This window comes from Anas acuta, chromosome 3, assembly GCF_963932015.1.
Source record: "Anas acuta chromosome 3, bAnaAcu1.1, whole genome shotgun sequence".
Taxonomy (NCBI): Eukaryota; Metazoa; Chordata; class Aves; order Anseriformes; family Anatidae; genus Anas; species Anas acuta.
Window position 1 is genome coordinate 7,539,020 of NC_088981.1, and position 13,979 is coordinate 7,552,998.

At 45.6% G+C, this 13,979-nt stretch overlaps 2 protein-coding genes across 2 annotated transcripts in view; both read left to right on the forward strand.

The window, feature by feature from the left end:
- Positions 1-14: 14 nt before the first annotated feature.
- Positions 15-4,462, forward strand: MORN2 (MORN repeat containing 2). The gene is made up of 4 exons (XM_068675080.1): positions 15-21; positions 587-810; positions 1,861-1,997; positions 4,209-4,462. The coding sequence occupies exons 1-4, from the start codon at positions 15-17 to the stop codon at positions 4,309-4,311; spliced, it is 471 nt and encodes a 156-aa protein (XP_068531181.1). The 3' UTR covers positions 4,312-4,462.
- A 1,592-nt stretch (positions 4,463-6,054) lies between these two features.
- Positions 6,055-13,979, forward strand: part of ARHGEF33 (Rho guanine nucleotide exchange factor 33) — a 30,366-nt gene continuing 22,441 nt past the window's right edge. Inside the window, exons 1-2 of the mRNA XM_068675526.1 lie at positions 6,055-6,561; positions 11,962-12,116. Of these exons, the coding sequence (XP_068531627.1) occupies positions 12,095-12,116 (22 nt within the window). The 5' untranslated portion in view covers positions 6,055-6,561; positions 11,962-12,094. The remainder of the gene's footprint in view (positions 6,562-11,961; positions 12,117-13,979) is intronic.

Genomic DNA, 13,979 nt, shown 5'->3' on the forward strand with positions numbered 1-13,979 from the left:
TCCGCATAGCAACCATGGAGGGTACCCCCCCCCCCCCCCCAAATAAATAAATAAATAAATAAATAAATAATAATAAATAATGATAACAGCCCCTAAACAAGCACATTGAGATCAGCTTGCTAATTCACACTGATGGGGAAAGTTGGGGTGTCAGCTAACTGCAGTGACACATCTTTATTTTTTCTCTTTCTCAACAGGTGCTGCGGTTTTTAAAGTGTCTTTCACGTTCCCAAACAAAAGACAAGTATGGTAAGGAACCCTCGCCCCGCAGCGAATTCCTTTTGTCACCCTGCGCGGGGATTTTCAACCCGCAGGGGATGTGTGGGGAGAAATCTGCGTGCTGTTGGCGTGAGGGCTGCACAGATGGCAGGACGCCCAAAGCTGCCTCTCCCTGTCCACCACACACCGAGCAGGAGCTGACCTGGCTCCAGGTTGTTTAAAGAAATAAAAATTCCAAGCAAACCCCTGGAATGGTCCAATGGGGTCTGCTCTGCCCCGTGTCAGCTCCCCGCTGGTGGTGGTGGGGGAATTGCCACAGGGAATTGCCAGCTGGTGCCCACCCCAGGTGCCTTACTCACCCCAACAGACCACCTCTGGGAACAATCTGTCTGCAAGAGATGCAAGAAATGCCCTCTGGGATCTTTTTTTTTTTTTTTGGTCTCAAATGATATTTTGAATTCAAAATACCTGCCTTGTTTCCTAGAAGGGGAGTGCAAAAAGACACCCGAGGGCAAACTCCAGAGGAATGGGCATGGAGTTCACACCAGCGCCAATGGAATGACATATATAGGTACCTGGAAGAACGACAAGGTAATTTTAAGGATTCCTTCATTTCAAACTTTGTCTGGGCTTAGCATGGTGTGTGTCTTACCATACCCACCCTTAGATGCATGGAAAAGAAAGCCATTACCTGAAAAGAATCAGATCAACACCAGGCTCTTCTTCCACTAAGGCGTCTTGTCCCAAGCCAGCCTGAAGACTTCAGATGTTCGGGGTGTGGGGACATCTGCTGCACCCTGAGGCTTCTACAAATACACTGGGCACTGCTGGCCCTCGTGAAACACTTGGGCAGTGTGGCAGTAGCGGTGCCCTATGTGGATGGGCTGGGTGCGCATAGCTGGTTGAGCACAGCCTTTCTGCTTGTGTATATGCACCCCACACACCTCCCTCAACCAAACAGGGGAGCTCTGACCATCAAAAGATACGCCACTAAATAGTGGCTGCCCTTGGTTACTTAACTCACCAGGAATTAATTGTTAAGTACATAAAAACCGCTTGTTTTGTTGATTCTGGAGGCATCCCTGAAACGAGACAAATAAAGTCCTGCAATTAAGAAATAGCATTTTGATATCTAGTCTGTGCTTTTCTCATTCTCATACAAAAATATTTATGCAGCGACAAGAATTAAGATTATGGTACAAAAATGCTTTACAGCACAGATTTAAACCCCCAGACATGGTTTAGTCTGAAACAAATGAAAGATTTGCAATGCCTTGATCCACAGAAAGAAATTCCAGAAAATTTAATTAACCCCTCAGGCTGTCAGGGTAGATGAGTTATTTGTAGGGCTGAGGACAGCAGTTCCCTGTTGCACAGATTGTAAAGATCCTGTGAGACTATCAGCAGAGGAAAGATTTATTAGATACCATGACTGGTCAGAAACTCCAAGCTGTTATCTAAAATCCTTGCAGAGGTAGGAACCTGTCTAAATCTGAAAAAGAGTCACTGTCCTCTCCTCTTATCTGAATAAGATAGCAGACTCAGAGGCAGCAATCTGAAAAGATACTGTAAAGGAAGGAAATATACCATATGCATAAACATTAACCCTTTTCTTTATCCATCATCTCTCATTAAACACAGATGAATGGTACTGGAAGGCTGGAACATCCTTCTGGGGCAGTTTATGAAGGCGAGTTCAAAGACAACATGTTTCATGGGGCAGGAACCTACACTTTTCCAAGTGGAGCGAAGTACATTGGACCATTCAATGAAAACAAGTATGTTTGAAGCTGAAGAGTTCTGTAGTTGTTTTTTTTTTTTTTGTTTGTTTGTTTTTTTTCTGTTTTTCTTTTTTTACAAAATATTTTACAAAAAATGTAGTTTTGATTTGATAAGGCATGACCAAATAAAATTCACCCAACATGGGAGTGGGTTTCTTTTGCTACCAGGGAAACTTGCACTGGGTATCTGAAATTGCTGATTCCAGTTGTATCCATCTCATCAAATCAGTTAAAAGCCAGTCATTCAATCCCAGTCAGAAGTTTTCAAGGTGGTTGTTCCACTCATCCACTTGTTTTTGTGTTACCAGGTCTCTGGGCTCAGGCAGAGTTAAGAAGAAGAGAACAGTTCAGATAAATTTCAGATTTTTTTCAAGCCTACAGACACATGCAGAAATACAGCACTGATTTGCACTGATAGTTTGCAAAGTTTTATACTTACTGTTGAGGTACGAATTCTGTAGAGAAAATGCAGAGGTTTATTTTTATCATGCAGAAAAAAATATTTTGGTGCCACTCATACAAAACAACAACTAGGCTGATTTTGTTTAAATAAGGGTGTTTTGAATTGCTAAGACACCATCTTTTCCTAAAGCAAGAAGTCAATACCCACTTCATATTTCACAAAACAGATTTAATGAGAAAAATAACTGTAAAAACTCACGTAAGAACGTTCACATTCATTTTCCTTATAAATTCTCTGTCAAATTCCCTATGTTTATTTCTTCATTAAGTACCACCACAGTCCAGTATCTGAAATAAATCAAAAATACATACGTGCAATCAATATGTGGTCTTTCATCACAAAACATCCCTGCCTTGCTGCTGACCAAAAAGAACAGCTGTAGTAGTAGAAATATGACCAATTCTGTTTTTAAATAATTATGCACAAAAAGAAGCATTAGGAAAATGTACCTGAATGCAAAATATTAACCTGTATATTAAACTCAAAGAAGGGGAATTAAAGACATTTTATACTATTACAGTGGCACGTTAAAATCTGCCACAAGGCTGCTGTCCTTTGCTGTCATGCTGAATGTCAAATGTGAATTTGGCGTGAAGTCTAAAACTGTGAATACTCATCACCGGAGTGAGGGCATTCAGCAATAGATCACGTACACAGCTTTTACTTTATTGGTGTTTCCTTTCAAAAATCTTAGGGTGATTCCTCTGCTCCCATGGGAAGATGTAGCCCATTGCAAAGGGGCCAGCACGGTGCTCGTCACTGGCAGCTGATAGCCTTGATTCAAACTAAAATCAAACTCTCCTAATTAGTAGGAGAGACCCAATCTTTGTTTGCCACTGCCATTTTCACCAGGAAATTAAGACTTTTCCTTTTTGACACTGTTTTGTGCTTGTTAATACACGCTGCTCCCTGACAGCCCAACGCAGGCTATTTTGCCAAGTTTGGGGGCTGCTGGTTTTCACCTACTCACACAAGCTGGGTGTCTGCTCACCAGATCACTGCAGCTTTTATGAGAGAACACAAATAGGCAGCAGCACCACGGCAACTCACTGTGACTGCTAAGTGTTTTCATTTTTTAAGGGAAACATCTCCAGTAATTGGTTTTGGAAGTTATTTTCCCCTCATTTGCAAGGGATGCTGATACATACATTTCTTCTGTATAGCAGTTTTCAGGTTTAACGATGAGCTCGATCACAACTTTCAAAGATCAGCAGAAACACATGGTTTATGAGGACTCAGTTCACATGGCAGTTACTTTTTTTCCCCACTGGAGGCTGTAAATCCTTGCACTTTGTCCTAACAGTAGAAAAGGATGGGGAAAGGGTGAGGCAGGATGAATTTTTACAGCAAGATCAACACAGGGAATGGCTGCAGACACCTACACATCTTTAGGATGTCCCTCAAGGAAGTCAGGATCAACTTGATAGGACTTAATCTCCGATTACTTCAAATCATGACCAGATCTACAAAGTTTTTCCTGTGCAGGCTACGTGCTAGCAGGATGTTAGAGTAAACACACTTCTGCACAGGAAGGCGTATGTTATTTGGCTGTCTACGCCACGTGCTTCGTAATTCTTCTTAGCTTTTATAAGCTACCATGTGGGAGAAAGTTAAAGCAGGTACTTGGTCTGGATCAGGAAGGTTTTGACTCCTGGCACTTTCCTTATCCAGCTTGCACACACATCGCTGTGCTTGCACAAACTGATCACGTTCTTTATTAACAGGCTGGATTCATGTTGTTACAGGATGGAAGGCGAAGGAGACTTTATAGATGAAAACGGAGTGGTGTGGACTGGCACTTTCAGTGGCACAGCAGCAGTGGGACTGAAGCAGAAGCTGAGAATGTAGCCGTTTGGTCCTGACAGCAGCATGAGTCAAGGGCAGCCCTGGGATCACATTCTGGGTTCACCAGCTGCGATCAGTTTTCAACAGGCATTGATTTCTTCATGTATTTATTAAAAATAACCCCTGAGGATGGATGTCACTGGTAAATAAAATAAAGTTGCTTTTATTTTCAGATTAATTGGTTGAAGTCTCCTAAGTAAAAACCTTAAAGAAAAGGGGTTGGAAAGGGTGAATTTATAGGTGGAAAAGTTAAATGTATAGAATTCCTTTTTGTTTTAAACTCAACTAGGAATTTCTTTCTCCCTGGGTTTCAAAAAAAAACCAACCATCATCAACAAATGAAGCCTAATTTATGCTCAGCTTCTGTAACTTTGTCCAGAAAACAAACATCCCCACCCACAAAAGCTTTTGCAAACGCACTACTGATGTTTGGACTGGGCCTGGCATTCCACAGTGGGGTCAGGACGGAGAGCAAGTGCACCTACAGCATGGCAATCACTCCTCCCAGGTAAAGCCCATAAACCCCCGGCTCCAGCAGCAGACTGCTCAAAGACATGCGCCAAACCTACTTTCCTCTGGGAGGGAAGTGGACAGGTGAGCACACAGGGGAAGCTGTTCACTGTCACCATTCCTATCGGAAGGTTTAATGCAATAATAAATTTATCTCCCTTTTTGTCTGGGTTTGTACCTCAAACATCTCTTTTCACTCTGAATCTAATGAATAGCAGGAAAAGTGCTTTCTAGTTTACAAAAAAATAAAAAAAAAGCAACACACCAGCTTCATGAGGAAAAAAATATGTTGAGTCTTTGTTTGCAAGATGTTTAAAGGAGTTTTAGTAAATACCTGCCCTTGCCTTCCTTTGCGACCACAGTGTACAAATTGGTACTCTTTCAGATGTGTCTTCAAATACTCAGCGTATTTTGCTATGATTTGGAAAAATCCTGGGCTCTTTGGTTTCTTATTAAAATGAAAAAACCAGCCCGTTATCAGCACACTGAAACACAAACTGCTCACTGATCATTTGGCAACATAACTCCTTGGGTTATATTCACAGGTATTCCTCTTCAGAATTACCATTTTGTTTTGCTCAAGTTTGTTGTGTTTTGCTCCCTAAATAGCCAGGTCCAAAATAGAAATACAGCATCCCTGTCCCTAGTGCTCAATTTCAGGGGTAGCAGCATCTTCACAGAGCTTCCATTAACCTGCAAGTCTGTCCTTTCAGCTCCTTAGCAAGGACTCCGCATCACCTCCTTTTATCTGTGCTGCACTGTAATTATACTGATTTAGGCGTTGCGGTTTTACATTTTAGGTTTTCTGCCTGAAGGGTATCTTTGACGCTGATATTTGTCTTTCAGTAAGAACTTATCCTTCCTTTTGCTACTGTTCTTCCTCATTTATGCCTCCCTGCTCTTCTGCTCCGGAGTAACTCACTGGACTAGCTCAAACCTTTTCCCGGCACTCTGGCCATGGGCTACCTGTTTTCTGCCTGTGTTTTCTTGATGCCATTTGGTGCAAAAAGCCCTGCAGGAACTTGGTGATGAAGTGAAGCAGACATCAAGGGCTGCTGCTTCACACTCTACCACCTTCCTCAAACCCCTTGTTTTTTTTTCTGAAAGGAATTTTTCAGGATCTACCAAGAAACAGAAAATACCCAAGTGCTGGTGGTTCCTGCTCCCCTGCCTTGGCTACTTTGGCTGCCTTGCTCTGAGCCCTGAACGAGAAAGCGCACAAGCAAGAAGCCCTCTTGGCCCTGGCATCCTTAATGAGGCCACGCAGGACAGGAGACTGAGGTTGTCAAAGAAGACGGGGAGGAGCCGGTCCCGTGTCCCTGCCCCAACTGCTGGCTGCCTCGTTTGGGTGCCACGGGAGGTATTTAACAGCCTCAGAGCTCGGCGAGGTAGCACAGACCACGCCAGCACCCGGCTCGCACTGTATGGCCCCCTCCACCCATCACCTCCCGAGGCTTCTCGCTCCCTTCACAGCAGCGTGCCATTCTAATTAAAAGAGAAAAGAATCAGTATCTTCTCCTTCCAAGCGCCTGATTTTTGCATGGGGATGCAAGGATGTGACCCGAAGATTACATAATTAGAAGGCATTTGTTATGCTTGCATTTCAAATCAGTGATTAGCATGTGACAGTCCCGTCCTGGGAAACGCCAAGCCACCACTGCTCTCCTCTCTCTCCTTCCTTGCACACTGCTAATTCCCAACTCTGGCAACCGCCAGCGCTGAAGGCTCTTCGACTAGCCTGGGGTAAGTTTAAAATGTACTCAGCATGAGATGAAGTGTGGGATTAATAATGCCAGTTTCCTATTATTGGAAAAAGCTTGAGCTGGAGGTATTTCATGTCGCATGTGCAGCATGTAAAATGGTATTTAAAGTATTTTCCATCTTCAGTGCCCAGTTATTTCCAGCTGATTTCTTCTAAGACTGTGAATGGAGATCTCGCTTCATAGTGTGCTGGAGAATCTTGTGAGGATGCATTTAGAGTAAGGGCTCTAGAGAGGCTGAAAGGACCTGTTTTGCTTTTACTGTTTAAAGAGCTAAATCGAGGTCTCTTGCTAGACTGAAGTATTTGGATGATAATAATTGCGTTAGAATTAGCTGGAGGCAAAGCGTGAGACTGAAAAGAGTATCAATGATTATTTTTTTTTGCTCTCTTAGAGGACTGGAGGTGTTCTTCAAGTGGGCTATTTAGAACAGACAGCAATCTCAGCCAGGAGAATTGTGAAACAGTCACCAGGAAGCTCCTAAGCATTTGTTTAGGAAGACTGTGGATGTTTAACAACTTCTACAGAAGCAGCAAAAGTGCATAGGGATTCTCCTGCATTGTTCCCCAATTCTTGATTTTGAGAACAGGACAGAAAGCCAAAGGAAGAACTGTTATCCCTCGGGCTAGGCTGTAAATGCTTTACCTAACTTAGACTGTTTGCATGCTGATGCTTGGGGTATTTCAGTCATTTTAGCAAGTGATCCTATCTACAGTTGATTATTTCTGCCATTCATTCCACGTGGGGGTCCAAGGCAGACTGCTAACGTGGCTGCTTGTCAGCAAGGAAAGTGTCCCGTGGTGGGCTGGCACACCAGGCAAAGCCTGGACTTGCTGTGGGGAAACAGCCTCACAGAGGGCACGCAGGGCTTGCTCTCTCTGCTAATGTGCAGATGTATTCATGTAGGTGCATATGGGAAGGGGTTAAAGGAGTGGGGCTTGCTCAGTATTGAAAAAAAAACAAGGTGAAGACTGAGGGGTGCCTCCTGCTGCTTTTAATTGCCTTGAGGGGGTTATAAAGGAGACGGAGTCCAGATTCATCCCAGAGCCACACAGTGAAAGGACACAAGGCAATGGGCACAAGCTGCAGCAAAGGGAAACATCCCAGTTGGGCACAAGGAATGAATGTTCTTCCCCAGGGTGCTGGATGACCCAGAGAGGCTGCGAGGACTCTTGTGTAGGAGTTATTCAAACCTGGATGCAGCCCTGAGCCACCTGGGCTAGCTCAGAGTTACACGGGTCCCTGCTCACCTAGACCCTGCTGTGAGCTTATTCCTTCAGTTCCCTGCTGGCAGAGGCAGGATTCGAGCAAGCAGCCCGCACCCAGGGCCTCAGGGCTGAACACCAGTCCTATTTTCCACCCCCTTTTGTCACCCTCGAGGAAAAAGCAAAACTGTTCAGCAAAACTCTTGTCCTAACAGCTTCCTTACCTGGCAGTCAGCAGGACAAGAGGCCGAGCACTCGCTCCAAACCACAGAGAGGTTTTGTTTTAGCTCTGAGGAAGGACTGCCTACTTTTCCTCCATATATTCAGCAATTCAGCAGAACCAGGGGCAGACAGGCAGTGTTATATATTCGTGGAGTCCAGCAGGGAGTCCTAAATGCTGGAAAACATCCAACATAATGCATTTATTTAACGTAACTAAGAGCAGTACGGTGACTCAGGAAATTGCGGGCTGCAGCTAAAGGACACAAGAAAGACAGACTTTCTGGTAAAACAGGGAACATCTTCTGGACCCACTTCACCAAGGTCAACCTACTTTGCGGTGCAGACACACAGCAGAGCTCCTGGTGGTGCCTGGAGCAGGAGGGGATGGCGGCATCCCTGGTGCCCCAGTTTCAAAGCCTCACTCCTGAGCTCTGCAAAGGACAGAGACTGGGCTCAAGCATTGTCCTTGTCTGAAGGAGCGTGACGTGGAAGCTCCTCATTTAGCTCTCTGTGGGTCTCGCTGTATGGGAATTGTTTCCAGTTCCCTCTATAAGGAAAAATTTCTGCAGATACCACAAAACCCCAGTGTTTTTACAACCCAGGAGATAAGATGAGCAAGGTTCCCCCTCCCAGTCCTATGTGACTGAGAACAGAAGATAGGGAACAGGACAGTGACATGTCCTCAAAAGAGCCCTTCTACAAGCATTACGTTTCTCTAATTAAAATCCCAGCTATGTTATTCTTCATATCAGACATACCTCTTTTTTTTTGTACTGGATCCAAGAGGTTGCAGGGTATTTATTACCTGTAGCACAGCAGCGGGGGCGCCTCCTGTGAGTTTCCCTTCCTTACGTGCACCGTCCCTCATGACAACTGCAAGTTTCCTTGTGTTACTGGCGGGCAACCACGGATGCTCCTCGGACAGCATCCTTCACGCTGTGGGGCTGATGGCACAGCTCCGAGCGATGTGCTGGGCAGGGGGGCTGCAGAAGCGGGACCTAGACAGAGACACGAGTGTTTTGAGGTCTCAGATGCCTGCAAGGAGGTGGTCTGAGAGAGAAAGCTCCCAGAGCATGGCAGAACAGATTCATGCTTTAATTCTGGCTTTTCCTCACCTCGGGTGCCTGACATCACAACTTGTTTATATGCACTTGCTTCATGCATCAGAGTCCCCTGGCTGCCCTATTTAGGGGATTGCAGTATGGATTATAGGTCTCCTTTTTGTGTGTTCGGATGTATATGTGTATGCATACATGTATATATCCCATGCGCTGATATTTTCCCTCAGTTTCACCCTTCTCCATCCTTTCCCAGCATGAAAGAAATGTTTTCTTTCCCTTCCGTGAGGGAACCAACATTCAAACCCAAACATACCTACGATGCTTGCTAAGCAAGCGGATGGATAATGCTGTTCAGCAGCTGAGGGCTGAAGCTGCTGTTTCCCAGCTCAGACAGCTCTGCTCTTCCAGCACAGCTCAGCAAACGTCTGCCTCTCCAACCCGGCAGCATTATGAGCTGCTGCTCTCCCACTTCCAAAATGCTGTGCTCCCACACCAGATGCTCTTGCTGCTGGCAGGGTACACCTCACAATGCTTCAGAAAGTGGACAGTAAAATTATAAAATATCTACAACAGGCTATGCAGCTGATATACTCGGATATTCATGTAATTAATTCCATACTAATTGATGGTTATTAACAATTAACTACTACATGGTGGTATATTGCTACGACTGGTAGAATAATTAATAATTTAAAGGCAAAATAACTGTTAAAGATACGTGGTTTTGATAAAGAGAAAAAAAATGCAATAAACTTCTGGCCAACAGCTGTTTTGTCCGAAAATGTTTATCATAGAGAAGGTTGTATTTCTTTCTGACCTGTTTTGACTTTCCAATTTGTTCCTTCTCCTCCCCATCATCGCAAAAACCAATTCTTTATTTTGAAAGCAGTTCTCAGTGTTACTCAAGCTGGTGCCAGCTCACTGGCCCACTAACACAAGCCTCAGGAATTTGCCAGGCCATTGACTAGTCTACACTGGAAACAAAGTTTAACAACTTTGCTACTAAACAAACTGCTACTGAGGTGAAGTTAAAAGAATGTTTTAACATTTAAGAGACCCAAACTTTTGTAACCTTTTCCTCAAGACTACTAAAGGATGTGTGAGCTACTTTAGAAACAGCAGCATATTTATTTGTTTCAGAACCAAATAACATTCTTACCATCCTTAGAGTACCTAAAAATATATATACATATATATTTTTCCCACTAAAGAGGGCTGGAGCACATAGCACAGGAGAAGTTGATGGAGCTGGGTTTATTCAGCTTGGGAAAGGGAAGGCTGGAGGGTCCTACTGCCATCAGCAACTACTTGTAACAGAGGAGACAGACTGGCTTTTCTCACGGACACAATGAAAGGACAAATTGCCATGGGTACAAGCTGCAGAAAGGGAAAGCTTGGCCAGAAAGAAAAAAAAATACCTTCCCCAGGGGAGCAGTGCTGCCCTGGGACAGGCCCAGAAAGGTTGTGAGGTCTCCATCCTCGGAGATGCTCCAGCTATGACTTGACGTGGCTATGATCAACCCAATCTAGCTTTGGGGCCAGCCTTGCTCTGAGCAGGGAGTCAGGGGACTCCATCTGAGCTCTGCCATGAGCCTAGAAGTCTTCAGAACCAAAAGATAATCTTTATGCTATCAGCTGATAGAAACCAGGTTTAATAAATTGGAACATTTACCTTACTGCAAACCAGGTGTCCACCTAGCAGCCTTCCCTGCCTGCCTCACAAAGCCCACAGCAGCACCCAAAGCCTGAAGTTCTGACCCTTCACCTTTGCTCAGGATTTCCAAACATGTCAGGAAAGGCTCCCCCTGTCCTGAGAAGCAGCCCTCCTACAATTAAGCAGCTTATCCTTGCGTTAATCCTCCATCTCAAGAAGATGCTAAACCTTAAGTCCCTCCAGTGCTACGCTTTCAGTCCTCATCATACCCTCAAAAAGAGAGGCCTTGGCTGCCACCAGAAATGACTGCTTCGGCAGCATTTCCTACAGCCACCCAGAGCTTCTCTTGCATCTCTTGCACCTCTCCCACCCATTTAATGCTTCAACGCTTCGTGCCCTCCTCTGTGCTTGCTTCCCTGAAAGCACCACCCCAGGCTTCTCCCGACCACCGCAGCTGCCAGCAGAGCTCTGCCCCGTAACCAGTGGCCCCTCCGATCCCAACTCCCACCTGCCAGCACAGCCTTGGGCATATCCACGTCAAACGGGAACCCAGATGGGAGATTATTCCACACTCCTGTGCCACATCTGGTTTCCTAGTAAGGCTGGGCACAACGCGACTCGCATTAAACCCTGGGGAGATGAAGTGTGGATGTGGGGCAGTGCCCACGCTCAGTCTGAGCTGGTACAATCCATTTTTCTGGGGCTCTGCCTGCGTCGCTCATCAGTCATTACCTAAAGACTGTTCCCAAGGTCCTAACCCCACTACCAGTCAGGGAGAAAACCGCCAGAGAAACCAGGCATGGCAGCACAATGCCCTCAAAAGTGCAGCAGCACTGCGAAGGCGATAGCTCTGCAGCCCAAACCCAAGCCTGGAGGTCATTTTGGGTGATCATTCACACCGCAAAAAGCTGGTTCTCTGATCTAGAGAACAAACATCCAGAAGGATGTTTATTTGCATCTTACTTTTTCAAATACATCTCGTTTTGCTTCTGTGGTCAAACAAGAAGCATCGTGCTGAGCGAGTAGTCTTACACAAGGCTTCAGTCACCATCCACATAAGCACAAGTGGCCTTGGGCTGGGAGGGAAATGTTTGTACTGGCAGCCCAACCTGCTTGTGGAGGCACCGAACCCAAACAAACCTTTAGGATGCTTCATTCCCTCTCACTTCCTTCTTCTTCTCATTTTCTGAATGTTGAGCATCTCTGCTCAGTAAATCCTTTCTGCATCTTTCTGCACTCAGGGTTCAGACCAGCTGACCCAGCGCAGGGCTCCCATGTGGGCAACTCTCAGACATGGGATGTTCCCAGTGACCAGCCAGAACCCTCCAGAGTGAGGACAGGAGTCCCTGCAAGGACGCACACCCTATAGCAGCCATGGATTCAAACAAACAAGAAGGTAAAGCAACCTCTAATTTCACTTCTTGACAGTATGAAAGAGAGTTAGGAAGAAAGCTGCCCTCATAGAACATGTTGGCAGCCACCAATCAGCCCCACAAAAACACCTCTTAGCTGTGGCAACCTTGCAAGGGGTTCTTGCTCGTGTCAGTGCCACATCCCAGGCTTCTAAGGAACTCCCAAAGCTAACAGAGAGCAAAGGGAGCAGCTTTCAGGAGTGCCCACGGCTGCCAGCTCAGAAGACAGAGCCTGGATCATCTCCAGCCCTCTTAAAAGATGCTTGGTGGTGCCAACATTCATTCATGGCATGGGTAATGGAAGAGTTAATTCCTCTATTATTCTTCTTCTAATTGGACTAAATTAGGTCTGTGTACCTAGGCCCCTGCACTGTGGCAAGCTGAAAAAGAAATTAACTCAAGGATTTTTTTCCAATTAATTGGCGTGCCCCCATGGGCTGCAGATGTTCACTGCAGAAATTGGGAGATAACCACAAAGCCCCCTGCTTCCCAGCTGTGAGGGAGCCACGCTCTGCTCCAGCTCACGGCAGTGACTTTGCAGAGATGAGCTGGGTAGGGCTGGGTACACACAGAGAGGGCTTCTGCTCACACACACAGTAAAGGTGAGAAGTAAAAGCACAGCAGCAGAGTTCCTCTCCACTCTTCTGCCTTTTTCAGTTGCACTTTCCTGCTTTGAGTGTGTCTGAGGATGTTAGAGACTGATCCACCTCCAAAACCAAATGAAAGATCCCTGCAGACTTCTACAGGGCTGGCTTAAGCCCCCTGCATTATTTATTAGTTTGAAAACCACAAAGAAAATGAGATAAGAGAGAGCCCATGCCCCTTCCTTGTTGTGCTACCTTTGCACCTGACACCTCTAATTCTTCACAAAGCAACCAATACGCCCACCATTTTGCAGAAAGAGCAGCTCCCTGTCCTCCATGCACCTGATTTGTATTGTGCTATTAATTAAGAAACACAGCCTCCTGATTTTTTGGGGTCAGTCATTACCACCCCCACAGCAAGACTCCAGCATTAACTTTTACATCAGAACAGACCCGTACCTTGGAGTCTTCTTACAGTAAGTACACTGGCTGCTTTCTCAAGCCCCAACTCCAGGAATCCAAAGAAAGTTTCATCATTCCCTTCAGGCCAAAAGTTGGTTTCCAGTTCATGAGGTTGCCTAAAACAAACAAACAACCAAAAAAAGAGCTGAAAACAGATCCTGAAGGGTCAAACTGTAAAATAAAAACAACTTGTCATTTAAAAGATGAACCTTGGCACTTGGTGAGAGCTGGCTGATCAGGTTTGACCCCAAACAGCCCAACCAACAGGCAGTGCTGGTGATGGTTATTCCTCCCAGTCAGCCTGCTGTCCCATTTTCCTCAGGAAGAACCTTGGGGAACATTCCCTGGAGGGTCAGTGCCTGACCCTATAACCAACCTCCATGGCTACAAGACTGACCGGCACAAGGAGCAAATGGCACATGAGCAGAAAGGGGCACACAGACTCTCCTCTGCCTCTCCCTTCCTCCAGTCACTAGGGAATTTGCTTACATTCCTCTGAATCAGGACAAATTCTAGAGACCAGAATAGGGCCAATGCATAGGTGCCCTTGGCAGTAACCCATATTCCCCCTCAGGGGCAAAGTAATCAGAACGTAGGTGTGCCTTGTAAAGCTCTTGACTTCCAGGCTTCAACTTTCCACTTCATGGAGTTACTAACCACTTAAAACCCTTCCTGCACCTATTTCAAGCCTCTGCAGGACCGAATTTCTGTGGTTTTGAGGGCCCAGGTGGGCAAGGCACTGAGCACTTGCAGCCAGCACAGGAAGAGGGAGCTTGGCTGCCCCAAAAATCAGGCACACTG